General features: G+C 40.8%; 1 protein-coding gene across 1 annotated transcript in view; it reads right to left on the bottom strand.

Annotated features, from left to right (window-relative positions):
- Positions 1 to 16,456, bottom strand: part of NFAT5 (nuclear factor of activated T cells 5) — a 63,725-nt gene that overhangs the window by 26,890 nt on the left and 20,379 nt on the right. The window contains exon 2 of the mRNA XM_054389701.1: positions 12,473 to 12,598. Coding sequence (XP_054245676.1) covers positions 12,473 to 12,598 — 126 coding nt within the window. The remainder of the gene's footprint in view (positions 1 to 12,472; positions 12,599 to 16,456) is intronic.

The following is a 16,456-nucleotide window of genomic DNA, read 5'->3' as shown; positions in this document are numbered from 1 at the left end:
AAAAAAAAAAAAATCACACTAAGCAGGATGTTTTAAGTCATGTGACTGTGACTCCTCCAGAGGTCACAGGAATCAATCTGGTTTAGAAACACAAGAGGACAGTTAAGTGATTCAAACAAACCCTTGGAGAGTTCTGAGCACAACATCATCATTTCCACTGAAGAAGTCTAACAGACTCATCAGCTGCAAACACAGGCCAAGACGCTTCAGAGGAAGCAGAACGGACAAGCACAGGTCTGCAGTTACATTTAAATCAGCTCTAGCTCACTGAGGAATAACTAACCAAATTTTGTATTCAGATTTAAGCTTCCTGGGGAGGGGGGAAGATGTGATTTTCTGTACCTCTGTACTGCTGATCAAACCTCCATCATCAACCAGAACCACAGAAATAAGCTAATTTTGGAAACAAATTGTAGATGATACCCACACATAATTACACAGCATGTTCGCTCAGCTCGTTCCTGGTGTCACAGAGGTAAGACCTGCTACTAAGAGGAACATGACAGTTTCCCTTTTTGTTTGTTTGAATTATTTTTTTAAAACCAAATATATTACATTAATCTCTCTAATCTGAAAGGTTTAGAGATAGCTGAACTATTTTATCTGGTTTAAGCTATTTAGAAGTAACAGAATAAAGAAAGTATGTTCAGTTATCATTTATATATTTAACTAACAGCAAAACTTAGCAAACCCTCCTAGAAAGCAGCTTGCATTTGATTACCAGGGATAGCATTGACTGAGAATGAACAATTTTTAAACCATTACCATTTCTTACAGCTCGTCTGAGCTACATTAATATAACATTAAAACTGAACCACTTCAGACTGTAAAACTGAGTGATCACTACAGCTGCTCAATAAACTATTCTGCTTTTAATCTTCATAGGAAGTCCCTTTCCCAAACCTCCCAGTGAACCAGGAGCAGATGAATGATACCAGTTCCATTTTCCAGTCTGTTCTTTGGCAATACAGTGGCTGAAATTGGAGAATTCAGTCACTTTGAACTGCATTCCAATTTAAAGGCAAATTTATCCTTTCTATATCATGCATTAATGCAATGTTGTCTCCAAAAACATTTATAGGATTGGCAAGAACTATTAAGTCTAGATATTAATTCCAGTGACAATATTTAGGAGCTGATTTGCAGCCACTTTGAGTTGAGAAAGACCATTGCTATTTGGGATGTTTACTTGGTTTTGTAACAATAAAATTTGTTTCCATCATTTATACACTGAGGAAAAAAAACAGAAATTCAGCATCTGTGCTGCCTGTAAGTGTTGGCCAAGGGAATCCACAGAGCAAACAGCAGTCATGCTGCAGATCTGGATTCTGAACAGGACTATTTCCCCTCAGCTGAAATCAATTCTCCTTTCCAGGGATGCAACTGAGGATCATGCACAGTACAATACAGTGCACCCACACCTCATGTCTGCCTGTGCAGGACAGCTTGACTATTAATGATGGACATGGGACCAGGAAGCAGGGCTCTAGAATCAGAAGACTTTAACAGATTGAAATCAAAGATTTCTCTTTTTTGCAACAAAGCTATGGAAATGCTTTAGAAAGGTCTTTTAAAAGACCTTTAAGGAAATTTTAAGTGACAATCCATGGGTCTCCATTGGAACAGAAGTGCCAGACACTGACCATACCCTGTTATCAAATGGTTCAATGAATGTCCTGGCCAGAAATGCAACAATTGTCCTTTCCCCTCACTTTCCTAGGAAAAAATAAAACGAATAAATCACTAAACAACATACTTTGCAATGTAAAACTAAAAGAGTTGGCGATGGCATAATTATCGGCTTCAAGTTGCACTAGGGGAGGTCTACGTTGGAGACTGGAAGAAATTTCTCTTCACTGAAAAAGTTTCTCAAACACTAGAACAGGCTGCCCAAGGAGGTGGATGAATCCCTGTCCCTGAAGACATTTAAAAGATGGAACGATGTGGTGCTGAGGGACATGGTTTAGCACCAGACTTAAAGAATGGTTGGACTCTATGACCTTAAAGGCCTTTTCCAACCAAAACAATTCAATGATTTCAAGATGTTAGGGTGCAGCATCTTGCAATACTTAAGCTACTATCATTATTGCTATGCAAAATATGTTCTCCAGTTTCCAGGATTTTTTCCTAATAGTTAAAAAGCATGTATTTGTATGAACATGGTTGCTTTTTCTTTATACATTTAAAAAGGGAAGAAATCCTGTCCATTGTAAATTGGTTGTTCTCTCCTCCCTTTGCCAGAGACAGCCCTGTGTAGTAAGATGACTTCCTTGCTGTGAGGGTGTTTGAGTCCTGGAGCAAACTGCCCAGAGAGGTTGTGGAGCCTTTGACTATGGAAAGATTCCAAATCCAGCTGCACGTTGTGATCCTGGGCAACAGGCAACCCTGCTTTAGCAGGGGTGTTGGACTAGATCTCCAGAGGTCTCCTCCAACTCCCACCATGCTGGGGTTCAGTGATATCAAACTAAATGATAATGGCCAGAAAACCTCTTGTGTGCCTTATGCCTTCCCAAGGGAATGCCATCACCACCCACAACCATGCCAGTGTTTTAGGGCACAGGCAGGTCAGTGTCTTCTCTACTATATTTGAAATACATGAGAAAGTATGACAAGTATCACAGCCAATTAAACAAACTGGCTAAAACCCTAATGCAAATGTCAAATCTATTTTGGGAATAAGTTTAGTCATTGCTTTAGTAACATTTTAAGTTAAGCAAATACTACGAAACAGAATAGAATGTGTTTGCTGACAGAGCTTGCAGATCATTTAGCCAGCTCATCCTCCTTTCAATTAATCAATCAAGCAGTGGGATCAGACAAATAAGAAATCACTAAGTGTCAGTGATGGATAAACCTCTGAGTGTTTCACATGGCTCTTTTGTTTTTCTAAAAGCAGTGACACCACACCTGTATCTGGCACCCAAAGGAGATCTCTTGGGTGAACACCTTGCAGTTTTGGGAGGTAAATAAATAAATTATTCTGAATTTTTCAGTAATTCAAATTTGAGTGAAATTGCTTTAAAAACTGAGAGGATTTCACATTCCCTGGTAGTGAGGAATAGGTTTTCCCCGACATGCAGAATGTGCCCCATGGGTGTGCAGTGAGGGTGCACCTGGGTGCTGGGCTGTCACCTGACAGCAGGGACACACACACACCCCTTTCCCAATTCAAGCATTTCTTTTATTTGAGGTTACTTTCTTTAGAGGGCAAGTGTTACAGGAGGCTCTTGCATTTGCAATTTAACAGTGCTTGCACGGGTAGAGAGTCAATGAGCATGGACAGTTTGAAAGGTAAGACTGAATGTATTTTAACACAGCCTCAAAATAAAATTGTTTTCAGAGACAAGCCAAGTGCATGTTATGGCAAGTATGTAGCCATTTATTACTATAAATGACACATGCACCAGCATCACAAGCTGGGATTTTCCTATTTCTTAATAAAAAAAATTAAGAAAATGAAAAGAAAACTTCTTCCCCACTGGAGCAACTTTGATCACTGTTGAAACTAAACCTCCTGAATCTCTTCATTGCCATCACTGTAAGATGGAAGGTAGCTGAAATAATTTGGAATCTGTTGCCTGTCTCACAAGCTTTTTTTTCTCTCCTCCAAGAGAAGCAGAATGCTATCAAATGGCTGAGCATAAGGAAGCCCTGGTTCTGTGTTAGATGTCAGAACTAACACATCAGGTACAATTCTGTCAAGTGTAAACAAGAGAGAGAAAATAACCAAGAATTAACAAGCTAGTTGGTTAGTGCTGGACATCAGGATGCAAATAACGATAACAAATTATTCCACACTATTCCTGGAAGACTAATTTTCCAAGGAATTCCAGTAGTCCATGATACCGGTTGTGTACATTTGCTTCCTAGGAAGTCTAACAAGGTGCCTAAAGGCTCACAAACATTTCCCTCATTATCAGACAGTGAGCAGAGTTACAATCACAGCCAAGAGACTAATTCAAGTTCTTTGTGGAGGGAAAAAAAAAAAGCAGGCAGTGGAAGAAGGGCTGCAATATGCACATGGCACAATGCACACTGCTAAAAATCATCAAGCTAAGATCAGAGGCTTGGGGAACACAGATCAAAGAACATCATCATAAGCAGTGCAGTCTTTTTCTGTTCAATACATAAAACACTGTGCAAAGAAAATTTATTATCTTTCTAATTCACTATTAAGGCAATGACTTATTTCTATATCCTACTATACTGTGGGGTCAAACAAGGCATTCAGCCTCTGAAAATAGTTTTGAAAGGCAGGAGAAAGAAAATAAAAATCACTATGTGGCATTGAGGGAATCTGGTCTTTAGGCAACACGTGGAACCCATCCTTAAATCCTTGTTTATGATTTCCAAAGAGATCCTTAAATACAAGGATCATCAATGCCTCAAAAAGAAACAAACAGCATCCTGATGACTTTCTTTTAATTAACTCTTGCTGGAGTGCCAAGCAGCTAATTTCCTAGACCTGAAAGGCAGCTTAAAGATTGCAAACACAAAAATATTTGATGTATTTTGTTGCTTTTTTTTTTTCAAGTTCTTAGCCACCTATGCGTGAAGAGCCAGGACTATCAAAAAGCCATGAGAGGACTCTTTTTCTCAGCCCCTAGCCTACATCTCATGAGATACCCTGTGCTATGTTCAGAGAACAATTTGAGTGTCAGAAGTGAGAACTCACTACACAGGGGAGATTTGGGTGGTGTATAAGCTTAATATGGCATACTCTAATTTATTAAATTCATTAATTTATCTAACATGTCATATTCTTGCCAAGACTTCAGTGTGTTAACTGGTTTATTGGAACCACTGGACACAGAAGAACAATTTCAGAACAAAACCAGAAGGATACTATGTGCAAAATTTCCAGCATCAAATCTGGTGTTGCTGAAGGTTTAAAAGGTAAACCCCAGAACTTACAAAGTGGCTGCAAACCTGCTTTCAACGCCTCACATGCCAAACTTGGGTTTCTACTTTTCTTCTTCTTGTATTACTGAGGTAATGTCAAAAACTTTTCCAAAAAAGTTTAGCTTCAAATCAGTATCAATCCACTATTTAGAAATAGAACAAAACAAAAAAAAAAAAAGAAATTTTTTTAAAATAAAAAAGAAAGAAAGAAAAGAGACTTATGAAGAAGTCTGAAAACAAGACCGACCTATACCCTGGGTGAGATTGGATGGGTTAAGTGTCTCTGGCACTATTTGTCTTCACTATTGACAGACACTGTCACACAACCCACCACTCGATGCCTGTCTCTGAATGGCGAAGCTAGAATGCAAGTTAAGTGTATTAATAGAGAAAAAAACTAGCATCCCAGCAAATATCATCAAGCAATCCAATTCACCAGTCATTAAAAACACTCAGATTCAAGATAGGTAGGTTAATTTAATTTACATAAGCCCAACAGCGTAAATTCCCCTTACATTGACATGCTGAACCAAGCAGTGTATTATACGTTGGGTAAACACATCAGTCAATCTGCTTTTGTTACAAATGATATCTGTTATCCAATTAACACTCCACTTTAGGTATCTAGAACTTTTTTTGTTAGTGGCTCACACACCCCAATTCCATCTGGGATCCTCCCCACTTGAAGCAAAAACCAGCTGTGAACAGGCAAGTCAGAGCTCTAGGACCCTCAGCTGCTCCTCAAGCTCTACCTGTCATCTCCTCAGATTCCTACCAGTGTGCTGACCTGAAGAGTGACCATATGATGGTGTCAGAATTGATGGACCCAAGACAGAACAGTTTAAGAAACAGACTCCTCTGTTCTTCAGATACAGAGTTAGGTGTTTTCTAAGAACTCTTGGCCTTCCAGAAGTCTTCAGTGCTGCCCAAAGGAGGTGCCCAAACCATAGTGCAATAAGACTGTTCTCTTTCTGCCTTTCCCTGGCTTGGCTCTTCATTATGGAACAGGGAATTCTCTTGTTGCAAGCAACTCTCAAGCCTTTCAGATGTAAGAATAGCAGCCACTTCATGCAAGAATTTGCCATAGGAAACCTCTCAAAACAACAGAAGAGTTTGTGTTTGATTGAGCAGTTCTGGAAAATGAGCTTTACTGACTGCATGAGATTTAGGTAGACTAGAAGTAAACTTAATCTAGAAAAATGAGATAAGGAGTACACAGAAATAAGCCTTTACAGGTAATGATGAGGGAGCTCTGCTCCATTCAGAGCAGCAGGTATGCACTCGACATGTACAGCTCCACATAGCTCAACCTTTCAACTGAACTTGTAGGCAACACATTGCCTAAGAAGTTCCCATAAAGCAGAAACAGTAAGTTATCTTATTTATATTTGCATTTCCCAGTGATGATTTCTCACCAGTAGAGGATAAAGGAACCTTTCCAACAGCCCTGAGATATACCTAATCATATCTTGGGTCCTCCCAGGCTGATAACAGATCTTTAAAGTTTTTCACATACATGTCAGTGTGAACAAGCCAGAGCAGCTGATCCACAGCACCAGAAAGAAACAATTTTAATGAGCAGTAGGATCTGGTTTAAATTAATTCTGTAAGAAAGAAGTATTTGACATATGACCACAGCAAGAAGGCTGCAGACAGAAATCCCTGGAAGACATCCTCCCTGGAAATTACAGGAAGGCACTTCCAACTGGGAGGGCGGTGGGAAGAGGAAGGGAAAAGCCTACAAAGAAATGGAAGTTTTTACAGGCATTGGAGACCAACTACAAAGAAGAATCTTTGTTTCTAGTAATTTGTTTACAACATGTAATTATAAGCCCAGAATAACAGAATTAGTAGCAGTGCTGATATCCCTTTTGAAATCTCTGGTAATTATTTCTGTATCAACAGGAAAAACTGACTAATGATACCAGGAAGGATGATAAATGGACAAAATATTTTCATTAAAAAATAAAAATTAAGAAGCCTGACTCTAGCCACTCAAAGAAAAACAAAAAACAAACCAAAACCCTCATCCCAGATTTCCATTCTGAGGCTGTATTAGAGACTTTAGCTTGAGAGTGACAAAAAAGCCTTATCTTGGCTGTGGAAAGTTGTGGAGGCTATAACCCTGGAAGCGTTCAGAACTAGACTGGATGGGGACTGGAGCAACCTGGTCTAGAAGGAGATGTCCCTGCCCATGGCAGGGAGCTTGGAGGTCCCTTCCAAGCCAAAAGACCACATGAATCTGTGATGTGAGCCACAGCCCATCGCACCTGGTCTCTAACCCACAGATGACACAAGCACCTTTATCCATTTCTCTGCAGTAACAACTGAGGAAAAAAAAAATACCTTATTTTCATAATTAAAATGACCAAAAATGCTTATGGCAAACATCTCAATAACAATTCTGATCAAAAAAAGCCAATTTTATCTGCTTGGGACAAGTAGTTTGTCCTTTTAATTAAAAAGGACACAAAGTTCACATGATGAGAACAAGGTAAAGCTTCATTATTAATCAACTACTTTCTCAGGATAAAATTAGAGATGTTTGGGAGCCAGAAACATACAATACATCACAGACTAATTGTATCCAAATATGAAGAAAGCAAAAAGATCAATAAATACATTTCAGTGGCATAAAATCTGTTCTCTTGTTACAGCAAGAGCATCACTCTACAGAGAATTCAATTTAAGATAAGAACGAGAAACTACCAGAATGGAAAGAATGCAGGAAATACTGTCCTAGGGAGCAACCAAAAAAAAAAAAAAAAAAAAAAGAAAGAAAGATATATCTTTGCCTCTGTGAAAAATGGAGGGATGCTTAAGAGATCATCAAGCAACTGAAGCAGCTTGCTCCAATATTTGCTACAATAAGAACAAGCAGATGATGAACTGAGAAGTAAGTTTCTGCTATGTTTTCTTCACTGGGGTACAGAAGGTTTGAGCAATTCTGTCACTGGAGATAAAGGATGAAAATACAATACTTGTTTGAAGTGACTGGTCAAAAGTAAGGTGTTGACCTACCAACTAGAAAGACCCCTTTGAGAAAGGACTTCAGTTAGCAGCGTGAATTTTAAGCATTTGAAGCACGTGTTCAACATCTCTTGATTGACACCAAAAAAAAAAAGTTCAACCTCTAACAACCAACAGAAGAGAATGAAGCATCCCTGCTTGCAACTGCAGCTTAAAAATATTGCATGGAAGGCATCATTAAAGCTTCAGGCACATTTATTTCATAGAAAAACTCTCTAGGCACAGCTCACAATGACATTTCTCTGCATGACACCCTCATGCATTTCAAGAGTCTAGAAGATGATTCATATTTAATGTGTTTATGGTACCGCACCAGGAGAAATCCTCCTTTTCCTCTCCCTTGAACAAAGACACTTGTGATTCAAATAACAAGCATGGAGAACAGTTTCTACTGGCAAACTCTGATGCTTTCCCTCCCTTCTGCTTTCCAGAATAATAAAATTAGAAGCTGGAGACAGCATCTCAGGTTGTGAACACTGCAGCTCAAAATCCTAGAGCTCTAGTAAGCGATCCTTGCCTGTTTGACAGCCAGAGAGTGGGTGATACCTCTTTGGTCTGGATTAATGAATATGAGATATACATTTATTAACAAATTAATGAAAATCCGATCAGCAACATTCCATTTTAATGTTCTTTAACACTGTTCTGTAAATCACAAAAATTTCCAAATGGAAGAACCAGAAGTCTGCCCCTGCAAGGTCGATTCTGCTAAAAACAGCCCATCCTGCTCCTCCAAAAAAACCCAGAAGTTCACTGCAGCAGTATGTATTGCTCACCTGGAATGTGATTTGCATGGAACAACCCCCACCCAGCAGAGTGACTGACAGAAAAGTCTCACATTAAGTCGAATTTCAGCCAGACACTACCTTACTCAGCATTTTGGGAGGCAGAGAACAAACTGTGTTAACTGTTACAGGAGCAGTAAAAAGCTCTCACCACCTCAGATCATTCTCTGCAGTTGTAATCCTCTCATTATCAAGAGTAATCTTACCTGCAATCAACATCAAGCAGCACTCCAAATTAGCCCTTCCTTTTAAAACCAAGAGTAAAGGAGGTTCCCTACAACCCCATAGAGACTCAACTATCCTTTCCTATCACTTCCCTAGTAAGTGAGGGTTTGGAGCAAGTAAGAGCTGACATACAAATTAAGAGAGAGAGACAAACAAGGGAAAGACTTCAGCTACAGGAACACTAGGTTGCCAAAATCATCTTTCCTCCACACTCTCTCTTCGGTAGTGTTAGCTCCTCTTAAATGTGCCTGTTGTCTGCTACTGAGAACTTGAGATATGCAAATGAATCATCAACCTTGGTCTTTTAAAATACAAAATGTAAAATAAATGTTTTCCAGGGTAAGCACATGGACATGCACAAAGCCCAGGCTGATTTTCCTCTTATTTTCCTGTTAAGAAATGGGAGCCCAGCTCAGACAGACCTCTTATTGCTATGAAGATGGGTAACAGGGCTTGAAATTGCAGTAGCAGCTTTCCAAAAAGCATTGTAGCACCCCTAAAACTACTGAAGAGTAAAACATGATACACCTTTTTATACAGAAACATGGTACAGCCACAGCAAGAATACAGCTGCAGCACTTCTCTCCTGTTCTCCTGAGAAGGTGGAGAGATCTGTGGGCAGCAGAAACACAGCTAACCTCAGTGAAAAGCAAAAGTGCCCCTGGGATTCTGCAAACCAACCAAGAACACTGGGGACTGCTTTGGCTCCAGGGAGCTGTGTGCTGTGGGCATCAGCTCACAAGTGCCGAAATCAAGATGGCTCAGAGGAGAAAACCTGTTCTACCAGTACATGGCAGGATTTGTGGGAGGTGGGGTTAAGACTAGAAAACAACCCACTGAGATCCACCACAATGAGTAAATTCACCTCTCTTTGTACCTCACCTATGACTTGTGTAGACACTGATGTTCCTTCCTCTATTTCCAAGTGTTTGCCCTCAGCTTTCAAGAGAAAATAAGTCTGGCCTCAGACTTACTAGAAATACCCAACCATCTCTCCACACCTAGGATACAATTTATCTTACATATTATACAGATTTTTATATATATATAAAAAAAACTTCTACTTCCCAACACCAGAGGGAGGAGCAGGGACTGTTCTTTTCAACCTTCTGCTCTGCCTCTACTTTTGGAACACAGCCCATGGACCTGCTTTGCAAGTAAACACTTCTCTAAGAGGTAGGTATTTTCTTTAAAGGATATGGTGGAGTAGAAAAAAAAAAAAAACCAAAACCAAAAGCCCAACTAAGACATTACACTAAAACTATCTGGGGTATCACCACGCCCTCCCCTGTAAGAGCACCAGCTCCATCATGCTGGGCTGGGGCTCAGCTCTCCTCACACGTGGACAGGGCACAACTCACTGCTGAATGATCCTGGTCACCACAATTAGGTGTTTATAAAAGACCAGGATTCAATTGTTCTTGCCCTCAGTGGAGTGGACAGTGACGTAAGCAATGAAAACAAAACTAGTCTTTGCTCTCTTTGGGGGTTTTGTCTGGTTGGTTAAACGCAATTATGAACAAATTGGAGAACTGTAGTTGTTTGTGTTTAGTACTTTTGATCCTGATTTTAACAGCACCCAGAACATTTAACTGTCTCATCACAACACTGATGGAAGGTTTCCAAGGCCACAGCTCAGTAAACACTTCAATCCAGCACAAACTGAGAGGCACTGAGAGAAGCTGGCTCCACCTTTCCTGACTGCTCCTTCCTCTCCACATTACTCCTCTCCCTGTTACCACCAAAAGTTTTGTGCAAAACTGCAGTGAGCCCATCCAGGACTGCTGTAACCTGGAACAGGTCCTTGATCATCTTCAGCAGTGGTACCAGCTGTGTGAAACTATGTGATCTCCAGCTCTGAAACTGTTGTGAACTGAATGAGTTCTTTCGATCTTAACAAAAATCTCTATTTTTTTGAGGTTTTTCATTCAAGACATTCAAGAAAGTTGTGCTGCAGTTTAACTCAAACCCAGCTAACCCACTCTGAGGTTTTTTCAGAAGGCACTGGACTGGCTGTTAGCAGACACTAAATACCTGCAGGTAACAGACATTTAGTTCCATTCAAGTTTTTAAGTCCCTTCCATTAGGTACAGAATTAATTAGCAGTTCATGTCTGTCTGTGGATTTAGAGTGTAACAGGGTTTGGGAGATTTCTTTTGTTCACTGTTTAAGATACATGTTTCTACAGGATTTGGTTGTAGCTGTAATTGAATCAAATCAATCATTATGTATCTTGATTTTAGAAATAAATGTCCAAATTATCTTTTGAATAAGTGATATAAAAAAATATCAAATCCTTCCAATGCAACAAATAAACTCATCAATTCTTTCAGTGAGCGAAGTTCCACTGTGCACAGTTAAATCCACAGGTTCTCTCAGAAGAGGTCTGGCAAAACATGAATGGTGAGCAGTGCTGTAAAGTTTCTCTGACAAATCTACAATCACTTCAGTTTCTGATCTGGAGTCCTGGACCATGCAAATCTGGGAAACATTCTCACAGAAACATTTAATGCATTTGAACTCAGAGAGAAAAAAGAATGAGGCAGCTATTGGAATTCTCACCCTAAATATACACATTTTTCTCAAGCAATAATTTAAGGTCAGCTAGGAAAGGGAAACATGACCTTCTAAGAAATAGAGGGATCAAATTACGCAAAACAGTCCTCGTACACTGAATAAAGATGACCATGAGCACAATGATAATTTTTTCCCCTCATTGTACAGATGTTTACTAAGATGCTGACAAGAATTCCAGATGTAAACCAGCACTAAGGCTAACCTTACATCAGAACTTCCTCCTTAAATCCTCACTTTTTTTTTTTTAATGTTTAATGCAAATCAATGACAGACTTTAGAGTCTAAAACATGACTGGGAGTAAGATAAAGATGGAGATAAAAAGGTCATGCCTCATTTTTTAAGCTGTCAATTAGAAAAAGAACTGATTTCAATTTAGTAGTTTATGAAAGTGCCATTCTGCCATATATTATACTCTCATGTATTTAAGAATCTTGTAACACATTAAAAATAAAGAGTTGAGTGTGAATGAAGTTTTAATACTAAGCTTCCTGAGGCCTCTTAAACATGACCTTTCTTCTTACTTACAGTCTGGTAAAAGCTTCATGGCCCAAAATGTAATCTGCCATTCCATTTTTCACCCTAGCTAGAATTTGCTGTTGACAGTCAGTCAGTGTTCTGCCCTAGTCCAAGTTGGTATTTATTACCTCTGAAGACAGAGTCCATTCTAGGAGCTAACAGGCCCTGTGCTGTGTAATAGCAGAACAGCAAAACAAGTAACTTCTTTCTTATGAAGATACATACACATCAAATGCAACAACCATGAACACAGTAACGTGTGAAAATTGAGACCCTCCAGTTTAATTTACACGACCTAAACTCTCCTAGAATGAACTCTGTTACATCTCCACAAGCTCTTTTTTTTGTTTTTATGATCAGAACTTTGCCAGCACTGTTCATGTTGGCCAGAAGGTTACAACCTTAACAAAACAACCAAATAAAGAAGAATGCTTACCAGCAGCAACTACAGCTGGAGGCGGCGAACCTGCCTCGCCACCACTTGTTTGGCTCATGGATGCTACGGATGTTTCTCTGGAAGGTGGTAACTGCAGCTCCTTTGGGAGAAGGTCATAGACAGATTCTGTAGAACAAAAAGCATTCCATCAAAAATTTATTTCAGCTAAGAGAAAAGAATTAATGCTTTTGCTTAAAAGATATGAAACATAAGCCGACCCTTCCAGAACCTTTTGAAAGTTACATTAAGCACTTGGATATTTTGGAATCGAGTTAGTTCAGAAAACAAACAAACCATGAAAACACGAAGATATACACATTCTCGAGACCAAAACAAAAGGACACAAACCAGTTCAAACAAAGGAATAATTCATGAACTTCCACAGAAACTGTGCTCATTTAACATGAAGGTACTGACAGCACATACAAAGACAAACCTGTTCTCAGAATTCAAACCATGCAACTGACTTCTAAAGAGCCTAATTTAGTACTATCATCTGCAGAACATCTTACAGAGGTTTCCCATATCATAAATGCCAGTTCTTGCTATGTAAGACCCCTTACTTCCATTTACCTGCCCTCAAACTCTCCTATAAGCTCCCACAGATGCTCCAGAGGAAGCACTCTCCTCTCAGAAAATGGTTAGCAGCAGCCCGTTCAATACTGAAAGCTCTTTGGTGGAACTGTGACAAATGTTGTAAAGCAGAACCTCTAAGAAATAATGCTTGTGTCTTCTCTGTTGTGAAACCGGGATGGCCATAAAAGTCAGAGAATTGTTTTGGTTGGAACAGATCTTTAAGATCATCAAGTCCAGCCATTAACCCAGCACGGCCGAGTCAGATGATCAACTATAAACTGAATCAACAATGCTACACATGCTGCTTGCTGCTGAGGATTTTGCTCTTGGTTCCCCTCTTTCTTTCCTCAGCTGCAAAACCAGACCTTGTGTACAAAGCCCAGGGAAGTTACATGAAAGAATGAAGTTCAACAACAATAAATATGGAGTCCTGCACCTGGGGAGGAATAACACCATGTACCAGTACAAACCAGCGGTTGACCTGCTGGAAAGCAGCTCCATGGAGAAGGACCTTGCTGGACAATTAAGTTATTCATGGGACAGCAATGTGCCCTTGTGGCCACAGAGCCAAATGGTCTTCTGGGGTGCATGATGAAGAGTGTGGCCAGCAGGTGGAGAGAGGCTCTCCTCCCCCTCTACTCTGCCCTGATGGGGCCACACCTATCCAGGTCAAAAAGGGAGCACAGCACAGAAAGGTCAATGCTTGCTGGGCTTCCTAGTTCAAAAGAAACCTGAAACTACTGGAGAGAGTGCAACAGAAGCTACAAAGGGGCTAAGAATGGAGCATCTGTGAGGAGGAAAGGCTGACCTGGGACTGTTTAGCCTGGAGAAGAACAGCCTGAGAGGGGATCTGATCAATACTGACTAATAGCTAAAGGTTGGGGGGCAAGACGATGGGCCCAGACATTTTTCAGTGGTGCCAAGTGATAGGACAAGGGCCAACAGCCAAACGGGAAACCAGGAAGTTCCATCTGAACAGGAGGAGAAACCTGTTGCTGTGAGGGTGCTGGAGCCCTGGAGCAGGCAGCCCAGAGAGGCTGTGGAGTCTCCTTCTCTGGAGAGATTTCAAACCTGCCTGGACATTGTGATTCTGGGCAACCTGCTGTGGGTGATCCTGTTTTAGCAGGGGGGTTGGTATGGATGCTGTCGAGAGATCCCTTCCAAGCCCTATCATTTTTTGAGTCTAACTCGTGCCCCCCAGCACCCAAGCGCAGGCAGCCCTGCGTATTTTGCAGACGTTTGTTATTTGTCACGCTGCATTCTGAGAAAGCTTCTGTCAACCACAAAATCCCCAGCAGATTTCAGAGCGAACGTTCACTTATCTCCGTGCTGAACGGCTCCTCTAAGCTCGGCCACAGGCACAGCTATCAATACATCAAAATATTCTCCAAATAAAATGTGGCGTTTGGAAACCACAGGACGTGTGTGGGTCTGTTTTCTGCTGAACTACCATTTTTCTTCAAGATGAGTATCTTAATTCAAGAGACTGAAAAATGAAAGGTTCAGATTTTGTCCCACTGAAAAGCACAAATACCAGCCAAAGAAAAGCAGAGTTGTGACACGTAGACTTCTCTGCTTGGTGTCCCAGCGCCTCTATGCAAGTTTATGTTTAGTGCCAGGCCCCAAAATGAGGAACAGCATCATTAATGTTGGAAAAGACCTCTAAAATTATCAACTCAAATCATCAACCCAACAACACCATGCCCACTACCCTGTGTCCCAAAGTGTCATGCACATTTTTTGAACACCTCCAGGGATGGTGACTCTGCCACTTCCTTGGGCAGTCTGTTCCAATGGCTCACCACTCTTTCAGGAAAGAAGTTTTTCTTAACATCCAACTTAAACCTCCCGTGGGCCAGCTGAGGCCATTTTCTCTTGTGTTATCACTTGTTCCTCGGGAGAAAACACCAACCCACACCTGGCTCCAATCTCCTTTCAGGGAGTTGTAGAAAGCTAGAAGGCCTTTACCTCTTCTTCTGCAGAAGACAGAGTGTGTGAAGTTAAAAAAAAAATATCTATTTTATGTATATTTTGCACATATACACACACATTTTCATTCCTTTCTGTTGTCTCTCAAGAAATCCTCTCTGAGGAGAAAGGGGCTCATGACGAGAACCCTGTCATGACCAAGAAAATATCTGGTGTTGATTAGAGCCCCATTTCTACAATCTAAGCTATTGGGTAAGAGTGAGCTCTTCTCTTTGGGTTGGTGGTTGTGTTTTGCTTCAGAAATGTATTAACTCTCAAATGTGATGAAGGTTCTGTCAAGTTTACTGCTTTAAAGGGATGCTCAGATCCAGAACTCCCACAGCATGTTTTTTTTCCCTCAGGGAACACAGAATTTTAGCAATAATCCACAACAAGCACAATCAGAATCATTGTGAATAAGCCTAACAACATGATAAAGAGGAGGAAAAAGCCAGTATTAGAATTTAAGCCAAATCCCAAAGATCTCAAGATCATTAAGAGCAAATCTATAACTTAATTAATAAGAGACCAAACTACCTGAAACATGGTTTAAAACACAAACACTTAGCTTTTATCCTGGACAACTTAGATACCACACCTAAACATTGACGATGTGTCCTACACTTGGAAAAGAAGCTGCCATTAACTTAACAGCTGTAAATATGAGATGATGGAGGAAGTTACTTGTAAGGAAGGCAACACTGCCTGGGAAGTCTGAGGTACAGACCAGAGAACAGAGAGGTGCTGAAGTGGAGAACAAACAGCACCATGAAGGGTCAAAGCAGACAGCAGAGCCCTGGCCACCATCATTGCCTCCTCTGCCTCCCAGTTCTTCCAGGTCCATCTCCCTCTCTGTTCTCATGGCTCCTAGGAACTTCCCTCCCCTTCCAGTAGCATAAGAAATACCACAGAAGGAAGAAAAAGAATCAAAATATCAAAGGAGAGACATGGACCTGTTGGAGCAGGGCCAGAGGAGGCCACAATGATGAGGGCTGGAGCCTCTCTGCTGTGTGGCCAGGCGGAGGGAGTTTGGGTTGTTCAGCCTGGAGAAGAAAAGGCTCCAGGGGCACCTTTTGTTTGTCTTTCAATTCTTAAAAGGGCTGATCAGAAAGGTGGCAACAGACTCTTTAGGAGGGCCTGCTATGACAGGACAAGGGGTGATGGTTTGGAACTAAAAGAAGGAGATTCAGACTAGAAAGAACAAAGGTATTTTTGACAGAGGGTGATGAGATACTGGCTCAGGTTGGCCAGAGAGGCGGGAAATGCCCCATCCCTGGAATCATTCCAGGTCAGGTTGTTTGGGACTCTGAGCAACCTGCTCTAGTTGTGGATGTCCCTGCTGACTGCAAGGGAGGGGGTGGACTAGATGACCTTGAAAAGTCCTTTCCAACCCAAACCAGTCCGTGATTGTACGAATATATGGTAGAAGTTCAAGGTCAA

Source organism: Indicator indicator, chromosome 19, assembly GCF_027791375.1.
Source record: "Indicator indicator isolate 239-I01 chromosome 19, UM_Iind_1.1, whole genome shotgun sequence".
Classification (NCBI taxonomy): Eukaryota; Metazoa; Chordata; class Aves; order Piciformes; family Indicatoridae; genus Indicator; species Indicator indicator.
The sequence above is the reverse complement of the archived record's forward strand: the minus strand, read 5'-3'. Positions and strand labels throughout refer to the sequence as shown.